This window comes from Miscanthus floridulus, chromosome 1 (assembly GCF_019320115.1).
Source record: "Miscanthus floridulus cultivar M001 chromosome 1, ASM1932011v1, whole genome shotgun sequence".
Lineage (NCBI taxonomy): Eukaryota > Viridiplantae > Streptophyta > Magnoliopsida > Poales > Poaceae > Miscanthus > Miscanthus floridulus.
This window is the reverse complement of record NC_089580.1, coordinates 44064877-44086561: the sequence shown is the minus strand read 5'-3', so window position 1 is coordinate 44086561 and position 21685 is coordinate 44064877. Positions and strand designations below refer to the sequence as shown.

The 21685-nt window shown below is 48.5% G+C and overlaps 2 protein-coding genes and 1 pseudogene across 2 annotated transcripts; 1 reads left to right on the top strand and 2 right to left on the bottom strand.

Moving 5' to 3' along the window:
* LOC136455862 (uncharacterized) lies at nt 1–1135 on the bottom strand. Its single transcript, XM_066455576.1, has 2 exons — nt 778–1135; nt 1–617 (listed from the first exon to the last, which is right to left on the bottom strand). The coding sequence occupies exons 1-2, from the start codon at nt 1133–1135 to the stop codon at nt 1–3; spliced, it is 975 nt and encodes a 324-aa protein (XP_066311673.1).
* Nucleotides 1136–8090: 6955 nt separating this feature from the next.
* LOC136481844 (zinc finger transcription factor YY1-like) lies at nt 8091–11667 on the top strand. The gene is made up of 6 exons (XM_066479125.1): nt 8091–8405; nt 8540–8598; nt 8857–9056; nt 9544–9633; nt 10268–10408; nt 10878–11667. Exons 1-6 carry the CDS (start codon nt 8284–8286, stop codon nt 11397–11399), a joined length of 1134 nt encoding a protein of 377 aa, XP_066335222.1. The 5' UTR covers nt 8091–8283; the 3' UTR covers nt 11400–11667.
* Nucleotides 11668–12716: 1049 nt separating this feature from the next.
* Nucleotides 12717–14082, bottom strand: LOC136455846 (uncharacterized; annotated as a pseudogene).
* Between the last annotated feature and the right edge of the window lie 7603 nt (nt 14083–21685).

Here is a 21685-nt window from a genome sequence, read left to right as displayed (position 1 = left end):
TCAGCGGAAGGAAGAGAAGAAGAAGGAGGTCGCCCGGCGCGTGAGGGTCGGGGAACGTGCGAGCGACGTTGAGTTAAAACTCGCGTCGGATGATCCTACGGATCTGGACGACATGGCCTTTTCCGACGAGGAGAGTCGAGAGGTCGTTGGGACCTCGGCGGTGCGTCGTGACCCTACGGCGACGTCTGCTGGCGAGGAGCAGGAGGCCGCGCGGCACACGGAGGTTCCTGTATCGAGGAAGCGTGCGGCTAGCGCGGATGTCGCCGATGAGCGAGCGGTGAAGCGGGCGCGGTCACCGCGCCCCTCGACGGCGTTGCCAGCTCCGTCGCTACCTGTGGCGGACGTGGCTGGACGAGCCGGGCGGTCCGAGGGGCGGCCCGGCGACTGTGCGGTGACAGGACCGGTGCCGCCGCTGAGCTTGTGGCCGGAGGAGGCCCTGCTTGCCGTGGGTGCGGCCGAATAGTCTGGGCGGTCCGAGGGGCGGACTGGCGCCCGGTCGATGCGTGACTCACGGTCGGGGGACGCCCCGCCTGCTGCTCCGGTCGGGGAGCCCCGAGCCGGAGATCGTAGCGACCCGTAGGCCAGGCAGGAGCGGGTTGGGATGACTCCGACCCCGTCTAAAGTGAGAGGGCGTAGGTCGCGATCCAAGAGCGATCCTCGTCCTATGAGTTCGGTGTCGGAGCCTGTCTTCAGAGTAGTGCCGCTCGCCACTCGGTATGTTTCTTTTTGTTGCTTCTTCGACTTTTGGTGGTCGAGTCTTTTTGGAGTGTGGCTTACCCATGATTTTTGTCAGCGGTCGGGGGACGCCGGGGTTGAGTATCGCCCCGGCCTCCGTGCAGGAGGTTTGGAGGCCCACTCTGTAGCGCGTTGCGACGAGCGAGGGGGGCAGCATGGTGGCAGCGGTGAACCTTTCCCTTCCGGGGGTGGTGTCCCCCGGGGCGACTGCTGGTAATGTGATAGCGGCGGCGACGTTGTTGGCGGCGATCCTGATGCCAGTGGCGGAGGTAACCCTTGTGGCCCCTCCTCCGCCGGTCACGGTGGGGGAGACAAGGGAGGGCGAGCTCCCCACCACACCGGGTGGAGGGCTGCATGCCTCATCCCTACCGTTGGAGCTGAGGTCACAGTAGGGAAGCATGGCCGAAACAGAGTTGGGGCATCAGGCGGCGTCTCATGCGAATGTGGTGGTGGAGATCCCGTCTAACGACGAGACGGATACCGTGGCGGATCCGCTGGTGTCGCCGCGGGAGCTAGCGGTGGTCCGGTTGGAGGCTGGGCCCTCCAGTGGTTCATCGGAGGGTGACCTAGAGTGGCCCTTCCCCGAGGACCTATCGAAGGTGAGGTTCGTCCTCTGAGATTCTTGGGAGCACCAGCTCTGGGAAATTTTTGGCGGACAAGGGCACGCCGTGGTGTCCGAGCTCACCGAGCTGTCCGCGAAGCTGGAGAGCACCCAGAAGCAGGCTTAGTTTGCCCAGCAGCTGGTTGAGGTTGACCTACAGCTTGCCGTGGAGGTGAGTTTCTAGTACTTCTCCTTGCCCTTTGAATCTTTCATCAGTTGTTTTTATAACGCCTGTTTTCCACAAGAAATAAGGAAGGTGTCGTCTCGCAAGTCTCAATTCCTCCGGGCGGAACACGCTCGGATGGCTGAGCTTGAGCACCGGGTGGAGTCCGCTTGCCGCGAGTCCTAGGTCTGAGCGACTAAGGCGGCTGCGGCGCGGGCGGAGGAGCAGCGTGCGACAGAGCGGGCGACTGCTGCTGAGCAAGGGCTCGAGGCGGCAAAGGCCCGCCAGGCGAAGACTGAGGTGAGGCTACGCACATCCCTAGCGAGCACCGAGGTGACGCTCCAAGAGGTCTTGGTAGCCCTTGAGCTAGAGCAAGCCGCCCTAGAGTCGACACAGAAGGCCCTGGAGGCAGAGCAGAGGGCCCGGTCGGAGCGGATCGGGTGGTGCTCATGCTCCGGGACCAGGTGATGGTGATGGAGGATGCGAGTGCCTGGCTGTGCGAGCGGGCGGCTCGACAGGCAGAGGATCTCTCCACACTTGAGGCCTCTCGCGTCGGTGCATACCTTTTTGTTTTCTCATGGTGTTGATTCCTTTTCCTCCTAGCCTGTTTTTGAGCTTGTCGCCATTCTCGCAGAGCTGGGAGAAAAGGTGAAGGCGCTGGAGCGAGACCTGGAGACGACCAAGGTGAACTTCAGCCGGAATGCCGAGGAGCTATCCAAGTCCTGTGAAGAGCGACGTGCTCTCGAGGGGGAGCTTGGTCAGATTCGCAATGCTGCCCAGCTTGTCATCTTGGAAGTCTTCGGGTCAGCGCCAAGTACCAGTGCGCCCGCGGTTCAGCTGGTGGAGGTCCCGGACGCGGTCAAGGACCTCATCAGGAGTGGGCTATTTTATGGAGCATCGGGGGTGCTGACCTCGGTGGCGATGTACCACCCGAACCTAGACGAGCATGGAGGACATCCAGTCAATTGGGGTGAGCCTGCAGCCGCACGCGCGGTTGGTGTCAGAGCAGGTCTCTACCGAGTGGGTGATGGATGTTCGCCGTTAGGACATGGCCCGAAGCATGCGTGGAGAGGATGCCTCCGAGCCTATAGATAGCACAGAGCCTAGTTCGAGGGGTAACGTCACTTCGGCCTTGATCGAGCCAAATGTCGTGCTGTCGGAGAGCGAGCAGCCTGCGCCTTCGTCGGTCGCGCCATCAGCAGGTGCCGCCAGGTCGGTTTAATACCTTTTTTAAATACAAGTAGTTAGTAAATGTAAGAAGTTTAAGTTCGTGGGGGGGGAACCCCTGTGTAAAAACGTTTGTGTGTGTTTTAATGACTGAAATCGGTTTTTTGTTTTTGTAATGGAGTTGCTCCGTTCGGGGAAGCTTGTTCCCTTTCGTTCCTTAGTTCTCTCTTAGCATAATTTTGTTTTAAATTTCTTTCTATCTCGTACCTGCCCATTTGTTCCGTAGGTCGCAACTTTGTGAGCTCGAGGCGTGGCCTGCGAGGCTCGGCCGGTCGTAACTGTAGGAAAAGGCAGGGTGCGATCAATCAGAATATTCTGAAGCAAAGTTACGTAAGGTAAAACAAAGGAACGAACTACCCTTTTGTTCAGGTAGGAAGGAGTTTCTTCATACAAAACCAAAAGAGTACTTAAGGTAAAAACAAAAACAAAGGGGTAGTAGAGCCCCCTAGTGGAGCCCTCGAGCGCCCCGAGCCAAAAAGTGTTCGGGTTGGGGTGCTCTTACAGGAGCATTCGCTAAGTAAAGGTAAGACTGAAACTTAGGAAGAGAAGAAGAGACATAGTTGTTCCAAGGTCATTGGAGAGAGCGTCATCATCGTTGTCCTTCAGTTGGTAGGCTTCCGGTCGGATCCCTTCATGCTCCAGTCGTCAGGATCCTTGTCCGCTGCGCCCCCTTCTTCGGTCGCTGCCTCCTCGCCTTTTTCTTCCCTTGGCATGCCGGTGTACCTCAGCAGGTGCCTGAGGAGCTGGCAGTCCTTGTAGAGATGGTTGACGGAATAGTTGTGGTTGGTGCACGGGCTCTCCATGAGATTGTGGAAGTGGCTCAGAGGGTCTTGCTGGGGCTACGTGCCCATGTGATCGGCCACGATGACCGACATGAAGTTAGCCGGTTGGCGGTGATCATTTCTGTTCTTTTTTCCCCTCTACGTGGAGGGGCCCTCGTCTTGATCCTAGCGCCTGGCCTTACCTTTGTCGTGGCCCCCGTTGAAGCGTGGTAGAAAAGGCGCTTGCTGGGGGTGTTGGACAAAGGTTCGTGGTTCTAGACTGTTAGGGCTGGGACTCCGGTCGATGCTGCGTGCGTCTTGGTTCGGCCCGAGCTGCACGTAGATAGGCGGTCAGCACGGGGAAGTCATCAAGTCAAGACGAGGAGCGGTTGCGGCTTCTTGTGCCGCAATCGGTGGTTGAGATGATGACAGGGTGTAGTGTTCCATCTGCTACGTCCCTATTCCTCGGACGGGGAGCGAGGTCGCGAGTCGGCGTCACGATATGGAGTACTCCGCCTGTTGAACGGCGGCGGTCTCCAACAGTGCCTAGAGGTTCTAGTGGATTGCCTGTCCGTGAGGGTCGTTCGGCTCGGGCAAGTCACGTAGGAGCATTGACGTGGCGACAACATTCTGACTGGCCCGAGAGAACTATGGGGGGTCGATCCCCCGAACCGAAGCGTTGCGCTAGGGCTAACGGGCGCGACCTCGAGACCGCTCGTAGGTCTATGCGCACGGGGCGCAGTGTGGTGCGTCAATCGCGTTGGTGCAGTTGGTGGCTGATGCGGCCACTGTCGTCATAGATCCTCCCTGTGCTCACGTGTGAGCTCTGGGGTCTTCGCATGAGGGCCCGGTGGGGCGTGGGTCCGGAAGGACTCCGTTACCCCTAGCGGGCGTTCTGGGGCGTCCACCGTAGTGTATTCCCAGGACCGACGGTGGCTAGGTGCCACATCGCCGATGCTGGAGCCATCGCTCCCGATGTCGTCATCCATGATGTCGAGGAAACAGGTGGGAGCATAGCTCGCCATCCCCACGAACTCAGACACGAGAGGGTGCGGTGCCAGCACCTTTTGGAGTCCCCGGGCGTATGCGTCTGCGGAAGACGCGAGGCCATAGGGGAACCGGCCGTGTGGCGGCTGCGATGGGGACAACAGTAACCCATCGGATATTTGGCGGAAGATAGAGCGTAGCAAGTAAATAATAGTATGTATATTACTCACAGCGAGGTTTGAGCAGAGAGTTTGCTCGGAATGAAGCGCAGATGCCACGACGTTGAAGTCGCGTGTCCCGGGGTCGATGGAGGACGTCCCTCCGACGGGTGCCAGGTCGCGAGCTTCCACGTGGAGGTGGAGTACGTCGAGTTGGTCGGCGATGAAGTCCAGGCTCCCGAGTGCGGGGAACTCTAGCGAGCCGCAGCGAATCGTATCGCCCGAGCCCGCCATGGTGGGGGTGGTGGAGAAATGGGCCATCCGATTACCAAAAAAGTGTTGAACGTACAGCATCTTCCCCACGGACGGCGCCAACTGTTGGTGCAGAAAGTGACCAACTAGTAAATATTTGTAGTTTTGTTGTACGTTGTGATCGGAGGTGGCCTAGCACTCAATGACACATGATTTATACTGGTTCAGGCAACGTGCCCTACGTCCAGTCGGGGTCGGCCGGTGACTTTATTCCTAAGCCCAAGTGCTCGAAGTCTGTAGTGGGGTTACAAACGAGAAGAAGAAAGGAGGGGGTATACAAGAGGTTCGGATGGCTCCGACCGGAAGGGCTGCGGTCGGAACTTGGTGGTCCTACGGTTGTAAGGGGTTGGTGTCGATCTAGTGAGTCTGAGCTTTGTGAAGTCGATCCCCCCTGGTTGGAGGGAGCGCATCCCCTTTTATAGATGAAGGGGATGGCTTTTACAGGTGAGAGGGGGAGAGTGCAGATATTTCTAAGCCTTGCTGCCTACGGTGAAGAAAACTGGATAATGGTTGAAGCCCCCCAATACTGTCGATGTTGCTGTAGGATGTCAGATGTGCACGGGGGGTCGAGCTATCTTCTTCAGGAAGGATGGACGCCGGTACCTGCAAATACTTCTGGATGCCTAGTGACATGTGACGAGCCGCGCTATGTTCACCCGGTATGGCAAATCCTAGAGCCCATACCGTGATCGATGTCCAGAGACACGCGGAGGGGGCTTACCATATGGGAGTTTCTAGCGGCCTCTACAATACTTTGTGTCAGGGTGGCTGAAGAGCACTGTTTCGTGTAGGGTATGGTCCCTAGTACAGTGGTTTTGACTTGTGAGCCATGCCTTGCCTTTCTCCACACGTCTTCTGGTTCCCTCCGAACGGGGAGCCCCCGGTCGGATGGCTCCAGTTGGCCCTCAGTGCGCCGATCGGAGAAGAGCGGTGAGCAGGCTTCCCACGAGCCCCGGTCGCGGGGTCAGAGTCGCGGGGTCGGAGTAGGAAGCAGTGTTTTGGGCCAAGCCTTCTGATTGGAGAGACTGTTTGGAGACGGCTAGTGCCTGAAGCGAGTGCTCCGGTCGGAGAGGTGGGCCAAAGAAGCTGACGAGCGGGCGCCTATTCTTAAGGGTAGACCTTCTGGTCGACGAACGGACTACCCTTCCGGCCTACTGTGTTTTAGTTTTTTGGGCCGACCCATGAAATATATGTTGTTTTTCTAGGCCGAGCCCGGGCGTGAAAGCCGGTCCTCGAGGGACCCTGGGTTTATGAACCCGACAGTGATGGTTCATAAATAGTGTTGTGAAGAGCCCAAAAAATGAAAAATGTGTGCTCTCTCTATTTTCTTCAATATGTTGTTTCTAGCCCCTTTCACTCAATATGTAGAAAAATGATGTCTTTTGGCTTTTGGCTTTTACCGTAGCGTTAGCATGGGCATATTAATAGCTTTGAAATTAGCTGACAAAACTTGTATTTTGTTTTCAGTGAGGTTGCATATATTAATCTCTGGATAATTAGAGTCTTAATAAGTATATATTTTGCTTGACCCGTTGAGGAAGGATTAGAAACCTTTGCTTGAGCGTTGATTCAACAATTTGCCTATCTCCTTTTGTACAAAGTGAAAAGGACTCTCCTTTGGTTAAAGTTGGAGTCGGTTATCTGAAATATACTCTTTCTCATTTTTTTGGTTAACCAATTAAATGTTAGTGATCTTTTAATTGGCTATTGAGAATTTCCAAGGTTTCTCAGGAACAACGTGAAAGTGATCTTTTTTTTTCTTTGAAAAAAATGCAGGCAATTTGTGGATTACTGATTATGAGAGAAAAGATACAAGAATTTCGCAAGGTGCTCTCTAAAATAGTTGGAAGATTCTTGTTGGATATTGCACTGTCTACTCCAATTGTCATTTAATTTGTAGAACCAAATAGCAGTTGATGTTGTATTCTCTTAGGTCAACTCAAGTCCTCCTATACTTCTGTTAGATAGAAAGTAGGTAAATTCTTGGGATATTATATTTCTTTAAGCCTGTGTTGATGTTCACAAAGATTATTACTTGACTTTTCAAACGCTGCAGGGAAGAAAAAACTATTCACCACCCCTTCTTAAAATGTGTTGTGGCTAAACAGATGAGTGCACTGGACATCCAGAAGACCATGCATTCATGTACCAGTTGGTTGGCAGCTTTGATGGCGGCTTCTGAATGTAGGGGAGCTTGGAGACGTCTGCCAAGGCGTGTGCTCTTGCACTAATGTTGAAAAATATTATTGTTCACATTTTTAGTCAGTTAAGATGGACCTCCATTTTAGTTTTTCTTTTTTATATGAAACATAAATATGTCTCATTTTATTTGCATGAATCATAATATATCTCAATGATGCTTAATAACTTGACATATAAGCCTTTTTAGTTATTTGATTTGCATGGTTATGTGATGCCATAGCGTTAGGACGGGCATTATCAGCCTGTTCGTTTCGTCGTAAACGATCGTGGATTATCTACTGTTGGCTGGTTTGGTGCGAGAGAAAAATACTGTTCCAGCTTATAATCCACGATCGTATACGAGCAAGCGAACATGCTGTATACTATCTGGTTAGAAGAGATGTTGGCTGTTTCAAAAGAAGAAGAAGAAGGGATGTTGACAGACACCAGCGGGTCACAAATTCCATAGATTGATTGATAGTCCAATCTATATAAAAAAAACATTCAAGATAAGACTTAACCAAACCTTAAAAGTTATACAACATCAATAACTATTGTGTCGTTTACTTTGGAGACACATGCTCCCTCCGTTTCGAATATAAATTATTTTGGCTTTTCTAGATACATAGGTTATTGTATGCACCTACATATGTTATGTATAGATACATAACAAAAATTATGTTATATATAGATACATAATAATAACTATGTACATAGTAAAAAAAAATATGTATTTAAAAAAAACAAAACGATTTATAATTTGGAAAAAGAGGGAGTGTAGATTTGTATCCAAATTTCAATGTATTCTAGAAGGAATTAATGGTCCGGGAGTATTATGTAAGGAGTGCCATTTAGCATTTGTCCAGTCAATGTCAAAGAGGGAATATAATTCGGAGGCTAAAGACCTGCCGTTGAATTGCTTTGAGATTCGCGCAGCAACACTGGGGAGTCGTGACGGAGGGGAAGAAAGCAAAGGTGAGGCATTCTCCGGCCGCCGTTAAACCCGCGACGCCAGCAAAGGTGAGCTCCGACCGACCGACCGAGCAACCCGAACCGACCAAGAGCCCCAGCCGCCGCAGCCGGCGAGAGAGCGAGACACACACGAAACCCTAGCGAGGATTCCTTCCACGCCACAGGCAAGAAGCGAGGGGGGAGGCGATGGAGTACCCGGCGGCGGCCGCCGGATCGGGGGGCCACAAGTACTACTACCCGCCGCAGCACTCGCAGCCGCAGGCGCTTCGCCTCCCGCCGCGCCCCGCCGCTCGGTGGGTCAAGCAATGGTGCGTTCTTGGCTCCTCTCCCTCTCGCTCTCTCTTCCTGAGAAGGAGAGAATTTCCGCTTCTTCTGACTGGAATTCACCTGAGCTAATAAATTGCGCGCGCTGCATTGTTCTTGGTTGCGCTTGGCTTCGCAGGATCCCGCAGGATCTTGCGTGCTCTGGCGGCAAGTGCTCGCTCTTCAAGTGGGTCAGAGGTACTAACTGTTTGTTCCTACTAAATCTCCCCCCTTTTCTTCATTCCCTTGGTTTCCTCCCGCTTCACTGAGGTTGTATTGTAAGATACTAAGATATACATGGGTTCTTGAATCTGTGACAAGAGTCTAGGTCTAGATGTCCATTGATGACGCTGATTGTTCATTTGTCTAGAGCAGTAGCTAAGTGCAGATTTGTGGTACTCCACAGCTAGCTAGCGGGTGATTACAGTTACAACCCCTTTCCTTACCTGTGTGCAGAGGATGGGTACAGAAACTCCAAGGAGAACCCCAGAGTGCTAGATGTGGAAGCCCCCAAGCCTGAACCTACCACAGAGATCCTCTTCCTCTGCAGCTACGACAACTGCGGCAAGAGCTTTGTTGATGTCAGCGCGCTCCGCAAGCATGCTCATGTGCACAACGAGAGGCAGTATATCTGCACCGAGCCCAACTGTGGGAAGGTATCTCCGCCTGGATCTCAGTTGGAACGAGCATTAGTACCACATACTTATTGTTTGTTATTGTGATATGCACTTGAGCCTTGCTGTACTTATCTGCTCTCAAACACAAAACATCTCGAGATGTTCTTGTTTAACTGAATATGTCTACCACTCCCTATTCCTTATACTGAATATTTCTATCACTCAGGATGTACCTGTCCAGTCTTTATCCTGAGTTCCTGAGCAGTCCTGTTATTTATAATTGTATTGTTTTTTCTAAGATTTACTTCTTAATTGCATTACAACTAATGGCAAAGTAAATCATAACTGAATTTGATGGTACCTATCATACTACGAAGCCTTAAACAAAAATTATACATTCAACTTTTCAGCCCTTTTGCTCTGTCTTGTCTTAATTACTTATAAACCACACGTCAGATATTATGTATGCCGAGAACTTTCAAATTGTCATTGTAGACCCTAACTACTTTGTTGTTCTATCTGGCAGAAATTTGTTGATAGCTCCAAGTTGAAGAGACATTATCTTATCCATACAGGACAAAAGGATTTTGTCTGTCCACATCCAGGCTGTGGTAAGGTAATCACCTCATCCCTCTCTAGCAATGCACTTATAAGGTATCATGGATTTCTAGAGCACTGTGGCTCTTTTGCTTTCAACCATCACCACACCCCTTATCTTTTCGGAGTTGTAGATATCCATGCATAGCAAATGTTGTATCGAATGGTGAACTGTCATATGGTATTTTAATTCTCTGTAATTCAAGATGTTCCTTTGATGTTTTTAGTTCAACCTAATCTCTAATCTGATTTCAGTAGATGCATCCAGCCCCATTGTATGTTTGTATACTCAAGTACTCAGTTGCTGTGTTCCCAAACTTGTGGCTAAATTTTGGGCTTTATACAATGAAAAACTTCCAACGTGCACATCCATGACTCCATGAATGACTTGTTTGAAGTAATTTTTTTCCTTCAAAAAATAGGGCCTTTAGCCCAGCCTTTTTCTTTTCTGGGTGTCGGTAGCAGGCCTAACCCAGCCTTGTTCAGAGGCCATTTGGGGGACAATAGGATGGTGGCCTGACCCTAAACATTCTAGCCAACTGGTCCTTGGCAGTTCCTTTCTTTTAATGTGAATGGATATCTTTTCTTAGAGTCATGTGTCTTTGGCTATAGTGCATTTACATTTTCAAACAAACAAATGTTTTGAATTTCAGGCCTTCTCATTGGATTTTAACTTACGGTCACACCTGAAAACACATGCATTGGAGAATTATCACATATGCCCTTTCCCTGCATGTGGCAAAAGATTTACAAGTGACTTCAAACTATCAGCACATGTCAAGTCACATGAAAAGGTATGCTGCTATTGTGCTTAAACTTCTGTAATCATCATTCAAGATGCATTTACCCTTGTGGTTGATTGTTCGCTTCAATATTACTGTTCTTTTATACGATAACTAAATTACATCCTGAGTCCTAGATCCGCATGTGAAATATGTAAAAAAATGATAAAAGATTCTCTTAACTAAATATTTTGTAGACCGTAGTGCTGGCATGCCAGATTGCAGTATGGCTCTGTGCAGCTGTTCAGTTTGCCCTTGTATTGTATGTTGTGCTTATCATATAGTTCTTTGCTGTCAGCCTATTGAGCCTCCTTGTTGATACACAATTCGTTCATATACATCTGTTTTTATATCAGGTGAAGGATATATCATTGCATTGGAAAGTTCCATAATGTTACATTATAAATATATCACACTTGTCAATACAAACTCTATACTTTTCCCTTGTGTAATTTATTCTGTCTATTGAACCATGGTGCAGATTGGAACTCCTATTGCAGTGCAACATGCGCCAGCGCCAGCAGCAGAAAAACCGCGTGTCGCCCAGAAGCCTTCGACTCCAGCAACCACAAGCTATGCTGATCGCCCATATGTCTGCCCCTATGAAGGTTGTGACAAAGCATACATTCACGGTTACAAATTGAACCTTCATCTAAAAACTCAGCACCCTGAACACGGTCAAGAGGAAAATGGTAAGGTCGGTGCTTCTGCTGGTCAGCATGCTGCGAATGAACAGACCTACCAGTATAACTATGCTGAGGTTGGTGAGATTGCACCAAACCCCAAAAGGAGCAAGCATAAGGTCCACTCATCCAAATCCTACAATGCCAAGACCTCGAGAGCGATGCCTTCTGACATCGGTGGTGTCAGGAACCAGTGGCCAGGTAAAGCTACGTACCAAGATGATAGTGAAGAGACCGAAGAAGACGGAGGCAACAACATTGAAGATGGCTGGAGATATGGCAACAATGATGACGATGAGGAAACACCAGATGAAGATTGACCTTTATATAGGTTTGGACATTTAGATATATGAGGTGGTCTGTTACCCTTTAGTTTCTGCAAACTCTAAACCAATGCAGTCACGGGGGAATTTCAAGCTTTAACCTTAGGTAGTAGTTTGTTCAGATGGTGCATCGGTATATTGTACTCAGTTATCTGCTCCTAAAGGTTCACTTCCCTATGTTCCAGAGTGGCTAATTGTCACATTTATGTGAGATAGTTTGAATATGTTTTCCTTGGAATAAAATTTCATTTGAAATGTTACTCACTTCATTATTTTATTAGATGAACTAGGTAGTTGCAACACCCATCCATGCAGACATGCAGTTTAGCCATAAACATGTTTTATTTACTACAATCTACTTATTTTTCTGGCAAATCACTCAGTGTCAAAACAGTTTAGCCTTAAACATGCATCGATATATTGTACTCTGTTTTCTGCTCCTGAATATTCGGTTTCCCATGCGACAGAGTGACCAATTGCCACATCTGTGTGATGAGATAAGTTGGAATCTGTTTCCTTGACACAAGTTGTAATTTGAAACGTTGCTTACTTCAGTTCAATTGTTTTATTTGACGAGCTATGTAGTTATGAAAGACTCATCCATGCAGTTTAACCATGAACAGGCTTTGTTTTATTACAGTCTGCGAGTACTTATTTAGGCAGATAACTCTCAGGTGGCCTGCCTACTCTTGGTCCCTGCCAACATGACCTTGAGAATAGGTGTCAGTGTCACCAGGAGTAAAGACAGCGAGCTCATGCTTTCTATATTGTTCAGCAGCTCTGCAGCTTCCTCCATGGAGAATTGGAGGTGCCACACGCGCTGGCGATGACGCCGAGCGGCAAATCGCTCAAGACAAGAGTTCTTCCCAGCAAATCGATCTACATTCCCACATCAGGTTCAACTCCCTGAGATGAGATGTACATAACCACACCAGCTTCGTAAAACAGGCTGGTGCGAGCTGATGATTTTTGTAAAATAAAATTTGGCATAGTAGTATCGAATGGAAAACTAAGCCCAGCAAAAAAATGGTCATGAAACACAATCAACTCATCATCACGAGGCTACTTGGAACAATTAAGGCAAACAAATTAGCCGAGAAGCCAACAATTGCTTTAAAAAAGATACAAGCCAACAACAGAGGTACGATCGACATTATTACAAAGCAAAAGGTTATTACGCAAACCACCTCAAAAGGAAACCAGAACACGAAGAGCGTCTCGTCCAGCAGAGCAGTCCCCACCCGCAGCCTCAATGTATATCAGCTGAGAATTATTAAGAGAAACTACCACAGCGGTATTATATTAATTTAATTATTAGGTGCAGCAGCAGCAGCAGCTGGGTCGAGCCAGCTTGTGATGGCGAGGTTGGCGCCCTGTTGGATGAGCAATGAAAGAAGGCGCGCCTTGTTCCTCCCTCCCGCCTTTGATGGCGCCCTCCCATTCCAGCACCTCCGTAGCCTCCAATGCCTCCTTCACAGATTTGTTCCAGTAGCCGTTGCCGTACTTGTCCGCGAAGGGTGTCTTGACGTTGATCCACCGGGCGAAGTAATCAGGGATGCGCAAGTCCTTGCGATGGCACTCCTGCTTCAGCATCATATATGCGGCAGTCCCAGTTGCCCCACGTCACGACGACGACGGCGGCACTGCTGTTGACGTCGAGGCCGCTGCCGCCGCCGCCACCACCACCACCTCCTCTTCCATTATTGTTCTCCTGTATCCAGGCTTCGTGCGGCTGCAGCGCCTCGGACAGCGTCACGGCGCCATTACCGCGTTGCACATCTTCCTGCTTGATGCCGTTGTAGTTCTTGCAGAACTCGCTCAGCTCATGATGTTCTGTTGGGATGACATACTCGTGGAAGGTGGACGACATGGGGTGACCGGTTGCAGCGTCGACGAGGATGGACGAGAACTCGATAATCTCTTGGCTGACTCCATACTTGTTGTCGTCCCTGTTCCAGCAGGTTGCCTTCAAGTCTACGACCACGAATTGGTCGGACAGGCAAAGCCAAACTCCGCGGCCAACGTCCAGACGATCGCCAGCTGCTGACCCACTACAGCGGCTCGACAGCATGCTTAGGGCGCTGGTTAGAGCACTGCAGCGATGGTGAGCCACAAGAATCGGGGAAATCAAATCGCAGCTGTTGATGGCCCGCGAACTCATCTCACGCCTCGACACAGCTCAAGAGACCAGGACGCTGTCTGAGGAAGAAGCAGCTCTCAGGAAGAGGATGGCCAGGCAGAGATCGCGGGTGCGCCAGCTGAGTGAGGGTGATGCTAACACCGCATACTTCCACCTCATTGCCAGAGGACGAAGGAGAAGAAACTATATACCGTCCTTAACAGTGGCGGGGCATGTCATTGCCGACCACGACGCCGTGGAGCAGGCACTTCACGACCACTTCGCAGGTGTCTTCGGATCGCCGTCTACTGCCCGCACATCTCTGAACTTCGACGCGCTGGACATCGTCCCAGTTGACCTCTCCGATCAGGAGGTTGCTTTCAGCACCGAGGAGGTATGGAACGCGATCAAGGCAATGCCCAGCGACAAGGCGCCCGGACCTGACGGGTTCACGGGGGCCTTCTACAAAGCTGCTTGGTTAGTTTTTTATGGATGTAGACGACGGTTGACGAGGGATGAGTGACAAAACGTTATTCTGGTCCATTGCGCAGCGAGTTCACGGTTGAGTAACTAGAGAGGCACAAGTTGAAGTGGAAAACAAATGGTTTTCTGGCCTTTTATTATTAGCATGCCCATTCTGAATCTAGGTCTCCCAGCTCCACTGTGCCGACCACCGACCGCCAATCAGCAAACACATCCTCCGTGTCATTGGCCAGCGCACAACATTTTGATGCCCAACGTCGCTAGCAACAAACCGGCCCTGTCACCCCCACCGCCCACCACAATGTTCTGATGCGTAACGTCGACGGCCACCTGCGGGCATGAGATTGTTTTAGAAAAGGGGAGAAGGAGCTCATTGAGAAATTGGTCGATCGCGTTCATCCAATGTTCGATTTTATATTTAGTTTTGTTGATTAGTCATATTGAAACGTCCATCTTTAGTGTATTTGAAACATTACACATATTTTCATGGCTATATACAGTAGCGAAGCTAGAGCAAATTAAAAAGAGGTGCCGTTGGCTTTGCTTGCTTGGCTAGCCGTGGGCTTTGCTTGATTGGTCACTATCTTAGTTTACGGTTGATAACGTGGACGGGTGCAACAGATCAGTGGACTTTTTCTTTTATTTCAGAGTTCATACACGTTGGATTTCTTTTCAACTCTCCTTTCATTATTTATTATCTGACCAGAAGGTACGGATAATTTACTGTGGCAATAGCGACTAGCAGATAAGAAAAGATTGACCTCTGTACCTTGTACACACGTGCTCACACCGGCCTGAATACATATATGTATGTACACCAGTTCACCTAAGCTATACATACTGTGATTTCCTTTATTTGCTCCATATACAAACTATTGTGGTACTCGATCCCCTCCATTTATACCGTGCAATTTTACTGGACAAACAAAATAAACCATGCACAGTACCAGCTAGTGGTAGCTGTAGCTCCATGCATGCATTGTCGTGGTACGTACTCCGTGCAATTTTCTGAACAAAGGAACCGTGTATATATGTACAGTGAAGTCCCAACCAGTGGTAGCATATATATAGGTACTGGTACTACAGAAGACGGTCGGCGGCTGAAACTCGCCAACACAAATAGCATGGCGTAGGAACGGAAGGTGCACCGAATTTTTTATAATTTAGCTATTTTTTTTTAAGTTTCTCACAAATAGATCCCTGCTGGAAAAAATTTAGAAAATGAACCCTTAGCTCGGCGTCATTGATGCTGACGCCGAGGTAGACGTCAGCGTATCTGGTGCCGAGCTCCTGAATGACCTATCAGAGGGCTCGGCGTCGTAGATCTTGGCGCCGAGCTCGACGCCAAAGGTGAATGGCGCCGAGCCTTTAATACCTATTGGGTCCGCGCCTTTCCTTTGTTCTTCTCCCTCTCTCGCCCTAGGATAGCCGAGCTCCGCCGCCGCCGCCCTCGCCCGCGCCGCGCCATGCCACGACGCCACCGCGGACGGCCCACGCCCCTTGGCTGTGCCGCCCCCCGCCCCGCGCCTCGGCGTGCAGGAGCGCCGCACCCCGTGGCTGCGCCGCCCCCCCCCCCCCTGCCGCGCCATTGCCCGCGGCTGACCGCCGCGTCGCCTCCGCCGGCGTGCCTCCCGCGCCCGTCGAGCCGGACTCGCCGCACGGAGCCCCAGGCATCCCGCGCTCGCCGCGCGCCACCGCTGTCGTCAGTCGCGCCACCTGCAACGGCTGGCCGTGCCACCGCCGGTCCGGATCGTCAGCCTGACCCAAGCCCATCGTCCGCTGCGACTCCATCGACGTCCGCAGAGCAGTCGTTGGAAAGGTAAAAATTATGAATATGCAATGTACCTACTTAGTTGACATTTATTATTTACTAGTTAATGTGATGACTCAGGTAGTTGATTTAGTTAGTGATCTAGTGAGATATATATGTAGATAGATAGTAACATAGATACATAGGTTCATAGATATAGTTAGATAGCTACTTAGATATGTAGTTACATATTTAGTTAACTACATATGATCTAGCTATTTAGTGAGTACACTATATATATATATATATATATATATATATATATATATATATATATATATATATATATATATATATATATATATATATATATGTAGTTATTATCTAGAAATTACTTGTTAGGTACTATCTATCGTCTAATTTTAACTAAAGGACATGTGTTTCGTTATATGTTTGAACTAGATGGACAACCTAGTGATCATATATCATGGAGGCACCGTTGAAAGCGATCGCTATGGATATGTTGAGTTTCTTGATATGCAAAGCGTGCCTGTGCTATTCAATGATAAGCCTTCATTTAGTGAGATGGTTGCAAAGGCTTGGGAGGAGCTGCATTGCCTTGGAGATGATGGCATTGTAGTTGATGGTGTACTGCATTGTTGATGCAAAAGTAGATCTGCAAACACAAAGGGCTAATACCCGAATCGATATCCAAAGCGTGCCAGTCGATTTGACCTGCTAATCGATAAGGATGAAGATACGAACACTTTGGTCCTGACAACAGCGATACGCCCGGAAGTCACGGCCAAGAGGTGCTCACGCGGAACTCGAGAATCGCCGAAGGTCGCACTGAAGCGATGCAGCTCGCCGAATCAATGAGAACTCGTAAAAAGGAAAAATATGCAAATTGACGAAGTCGCCGAAAAGTAAATAGATGCAAATAGGAGTAAAAGTTGGTTTTGATATTGATTGATATATTTTTCTATTACATTGCCCCTTACTCCATATTTATACCCTGATCTAAAGAGACACAACCAAACACAACTAGGACACCAATCCCATATCTAAGGAAACACGCGACTCTTACATGAATCATAACCTAACAAATACAGAAAAGGAAATCAACTCCTATCTATTTCCCTGTCCACCTCAATTACGATGGAAATCTCACTGTCCTCCTTCCCATCGGCATACTCCCTATTTCATCGGCAGTAGTCTTCAAGTCTTCCTTCATCGGCATACTCCCTGTTTCATCGGCAGTAGTCTTCAAGTCTTCCTTCATCGGCATACTTCCTGTTTCATCGGCAGTAGTCTTCAAGCCTCCATTCATCGGCATCGACAATAACACCTCCAACCTCATCGGCAACGCCCGAGTCCAAATCAACCTTTACATCGACCATCACCAGCTATCGGCAACCATCTTTACAAACTGGCTTTCATTGGCTATCAAAGTATTCAATAACTTTTTCCTTGCCGATTAGTCCACTCCGATTATTTTGACACGTGCAAAAAACGGTGTCAACACATGCCCCCCAATTTCGGAGTATAAAACCATTAATGCTCCGAAATTTACTCCAGATAACGCTTGCCCTTTGCCCAATCACCGTAACTCATTCTCCAAGCCAAAACTTGATTTGCTATCAAATCCAATCAAATCTCATCTTGATTCACGCACTTCAGTAAATATCGCACAATCACCAACCACTCTTGCCTTGATTATGGTTGAGATACCAAAACAATAACCCATCGGCAAGATCTTAACATGATAATGCTGTCATTTTCAGAATTAAAATATTATGTATCGATATCCCTTCCAAGTCATGATTACTTGTTATCAACTCATCTGTACAATCCCCTGATTATCGCGCGAACAGTTACCATATCCCTCTGAACCGCCTTGACCTATATGCGCGCGACATAGAGATAAGTCCAAAATACCCTTATTCTGGGCGGCTTATAAATAGATTTCTCCGGAACCCTCATTTTCTATCTTCAGCCTCCAATCCTTGGCACTCTCTCTCTCCGGCGGCGACTCCGACGAACAACCGCGTGACCTCAACCAACAAGAACCCTTCTCCGGCGCTAACTTCAAGTTTCCGGCTCGTACCTCCACCTTCCTCAAGACAATGGCCATCAATTTCGACGTCCCCGCGGTTCGCTCCACTTCCATTACCTTTTACTTTGATCTTTTTGCAAATTCATTTAGTTGGTGATTTTTCCTTTCTTCTGTCCTCTGGATTCCATAACCTTAGGAACTGCGCAACAAATTAATTATCCCAACCGATCAGCCGCACGTCCAATGCCTTGGACCAATGGGCAACCCAGATCCAACCGATCTGATCAACGCAGAGGTTAACAGAATCCCCTTTAGAGCCCAAAATTTCTCTCTGAATTTGTGGAAAGACACATTCCGATCTTGGCCCAAAACCACCAAAGGGTGGAAAGATTGGTATTTGAGGGTTAATAGATCGATGCAAGTATACTGGGCAGAACGAAGGTTAGACCAATGTATCAGGCTCTCTATTGCCGATATGCAGAAAAATGAATCAATGATAATTGCAGCTGCTTATTTCTGGTCAGACACAACCAATACTTTTATGTTTGGACATGGCCCAGCTACTCCTACCCTTGCCGATGTCCACATGCTTACTGGCTTGGACATCTCAACTGCCGATGAAGGCTCTATCTATGGTAGAAAGCCTGAATATAGAGTGAATACCCGTAACATCGGCGGTTGGACAGAATATATTCAAGAATACCAGAAAACTGGGACACTTAGCCAGAGGGAACATGCCACATTCCTGAATATGTGGTTAGAAAAATTTATCTTCTATGGTCGATCAGTAGGACCAACCAACGCCTTCCTCCCTGCAGCTGAACTTTTGGCTAATGGCGTAAGGTTTCCTCTTGGCCGATACCTTCTGAGCTCCACTTATCATCTTCTTCACCAAGTGTCTCAGAAACTTTTGCTCGGCGAACCCATCGGCAACCTGGGAGGCCCGTGGTGGTTTATCAACATGTGGCTGAATGCCCATATGCACAAACGTTTGCAATGGGACTTTTTTGCTCAACAATTCCCACGAGAAATTGCTGAAGATTGTGTGCTCGGAGATGATGAATCGGCAACACGCTCACCCCTCAATTTTGGGGAAGCCATAATTGTCCTTCCTGGAACAGAAGCCAACGAAGACCAAATCGGCAGATTCTTTCAAAGCTTCTACAATGGTCTTTCTCGTGATCATAGGGCCTAGGTGCCTTATATCGACGAAGAAAACAGATTCCCCCTTCTTTTCAACTTTGCCGATGACACTCTGAATCAAGATAATGAGCTCATGATGGCTATCATCACTCCCAGGGCAATTCCAGTAAACACATTCGGCAGCGGGAAAAACACCAACATTACATATGAATTTTACAACCCATCGGCAGTATCCCGCCAATTGGCTTTTGGGCAACTGCCAATCAAACTCTGCTTTGCCGATGTGATCAAACCCAGGGAAACAATCACCTGCGGAACAGATTGGAACAAGGTAGTACAACTCTCTCCTGATGCCGATACTACAGATGTTGATATATCTACCTGGACACCAATATCTTTCATCACCGAGTCATACAAGCAATGGTGGCGAGAGTGGAAAGAACAACTGTTCGCAACTTCTGCTCACACATATCGGCACATGATCGACCCTGAATATGCCATCCCTGACGATGCGGTAAGTTTCCTTCTCCCTTCTGCTTTTCCCTTCATTTATCAGTAACTGATTCTCTTGTAACAGGTTAACAACCCAGCACCATCGGTGAGCAAAAGTGGGAAACCCTTCAATCTCCGGCCTGTTTCCCCAACATCGCCGATCGGCTACAACGCTCCCACCTTAGCCGCTTTGACCCACCAGAAGATTCGTACCAAGACCATCACTTCTAAGTCCAAATTGGCTACATCCAGGGCTACTCCATCGGCCGCTGCTACAACCTTGGTCAAAGCCTTTAAGGTAACAACCTTGTTTATTTTCACTTATGCCGATCACAAACTATATTAACTTTAATCATCAGGGGGTAAGAGCTGCTACTGGATCGTCATCGGCAATTCCGCCGATATCAAGCACCACTTCTTTCGATAAACCTTCAGAGGTAGCTTCTTGACTTTACATTTCATCTGTTAAATATCATATCTTACACTTGTTTTGCAGCAACAATTGGGTACATCGGCAAACGTACCAGATGCCCAAGCTTCACAACCAACAAGTGTCGATGCCCCCCAGCCAATCGTTGCCGATGCCCAAGCAAAGCGCAAAGCTTCAACAGATACTGAAGCACAGCCAAAACGACAAAGGTCTATGCCGATCCCTACATCTGCCCCAATGTCATCGGTCATCATACCTCAAGAACCCACCACCGATGAAGTCACAGAGGATATCCCATCGGCAAGCTCAGCCGATCCACACGACATACTCCAGGTTGCTTCCTCCAGTCAAGCACAGGAAATTGCCTTGAAACAGGTAAACCAATCAACCTATCTGATTTTACAATACTCATACTTACCCCTGACTGATCTCCTTTTCTTTCTCTCAGGAACAAGATTCCCCGAACAGCCTATTTTCCTTTGCCATTGACATTTCTGACGACGATGGAGAGGAGACAAGTTCTTCCCTTGCACTGGGAACAATATCGGCAGAGACTAAATCCAAGTTGGAAACCCTCCTGAACTTGCTACAGCAAGGTACCGCCCAACTGGTAGATGACTCGGACCCCGCAAAGGCAATTTTCAAAACAATTCGTGGCCAGGTCCCTGCCGATGTTGAAGAAGTACTCTTCCCAGCAGCTCACTTAGAAAGCCGCCAACTGCAATATCAACGGGCTGCTCAGCGTATTGCCGATAGAGCAGCTCAAGCTCAACTTAAAGAAGAGATGCTACAACTGAAGCAAATCGCTGATGAGAAGCACAAGGGCATCGTCAACTTGCAGACTTCGGATGCTGCACTTAAGCAGAAAATCTTGGATCTATCGGCAAGGAAGGCAGCTCTATTGGCTGAATTGAAAGAAATCGATGCAGCCTTAACTCATGCTCAACAAGAAGAAAGCCAGCTACCCAATGCCGTCAAAGCCCTTCAGCAAGAAAGAGATATCCAAGCTCGCAAGGCTTTAGCCATGAAGAAAAAACTCAAGCCTGTGGAGGGTACTGCCGATGACGATATCAAAGAAATGGAGGAAGCCAACCAGATTCGCCTGCGTGCGATATTAGCTATCCAATCCTTGTTGAACGTGTAATCTTATTTATTGTATCGGCACTTTATGAGACATTGACATCCTTGCATAATTCTAGCCGATAGTACTATTACCGGCACTTGTACTTTTATGCATCTATCCAGATACTAGGGTAATATTTCTTTAAATATTTTCCATTTAACGCTCTGGGAAACACAACCCCTTCGAGGGTTTCTAAAATATATGCATTACCAGGAACAGACTGATTTATCCGATATGGACCTTCCCAATTGGGAGACCACTTTCCAAACTTTGAACTTTTAGTCCCAATCGGTAAAATCAATTTCCAGACCAGATCTCCATCGGCAAACTCTTTTACTTTCACCTTCTTGTCATACCATCTAGCTACTCTTTTCTTATTTTCTTCGATACTAACTAAAGCCCTTAACCGATGACCCGCCACATCTTCCAACTCATCCTTCATAAGAGTATTATAATCATCGGTTGTCAGCTGATTTTGAGAATGTATTCGTCTAGAGCCAACCTTAATTTCCCAAGGCAATACTGCATCGTGTCCATATACTAACTGATAAGGCGTTACTTTGGTTGCACCATGATATGACATCCGATATGACCACAAGGCTTCATTTAATACTGTATGCCACCTCCTAGGATTTTCTTCAATTTTGCGCTTAATGAGTTTGATGATCCCTTTGTTAGAAGCCTCAG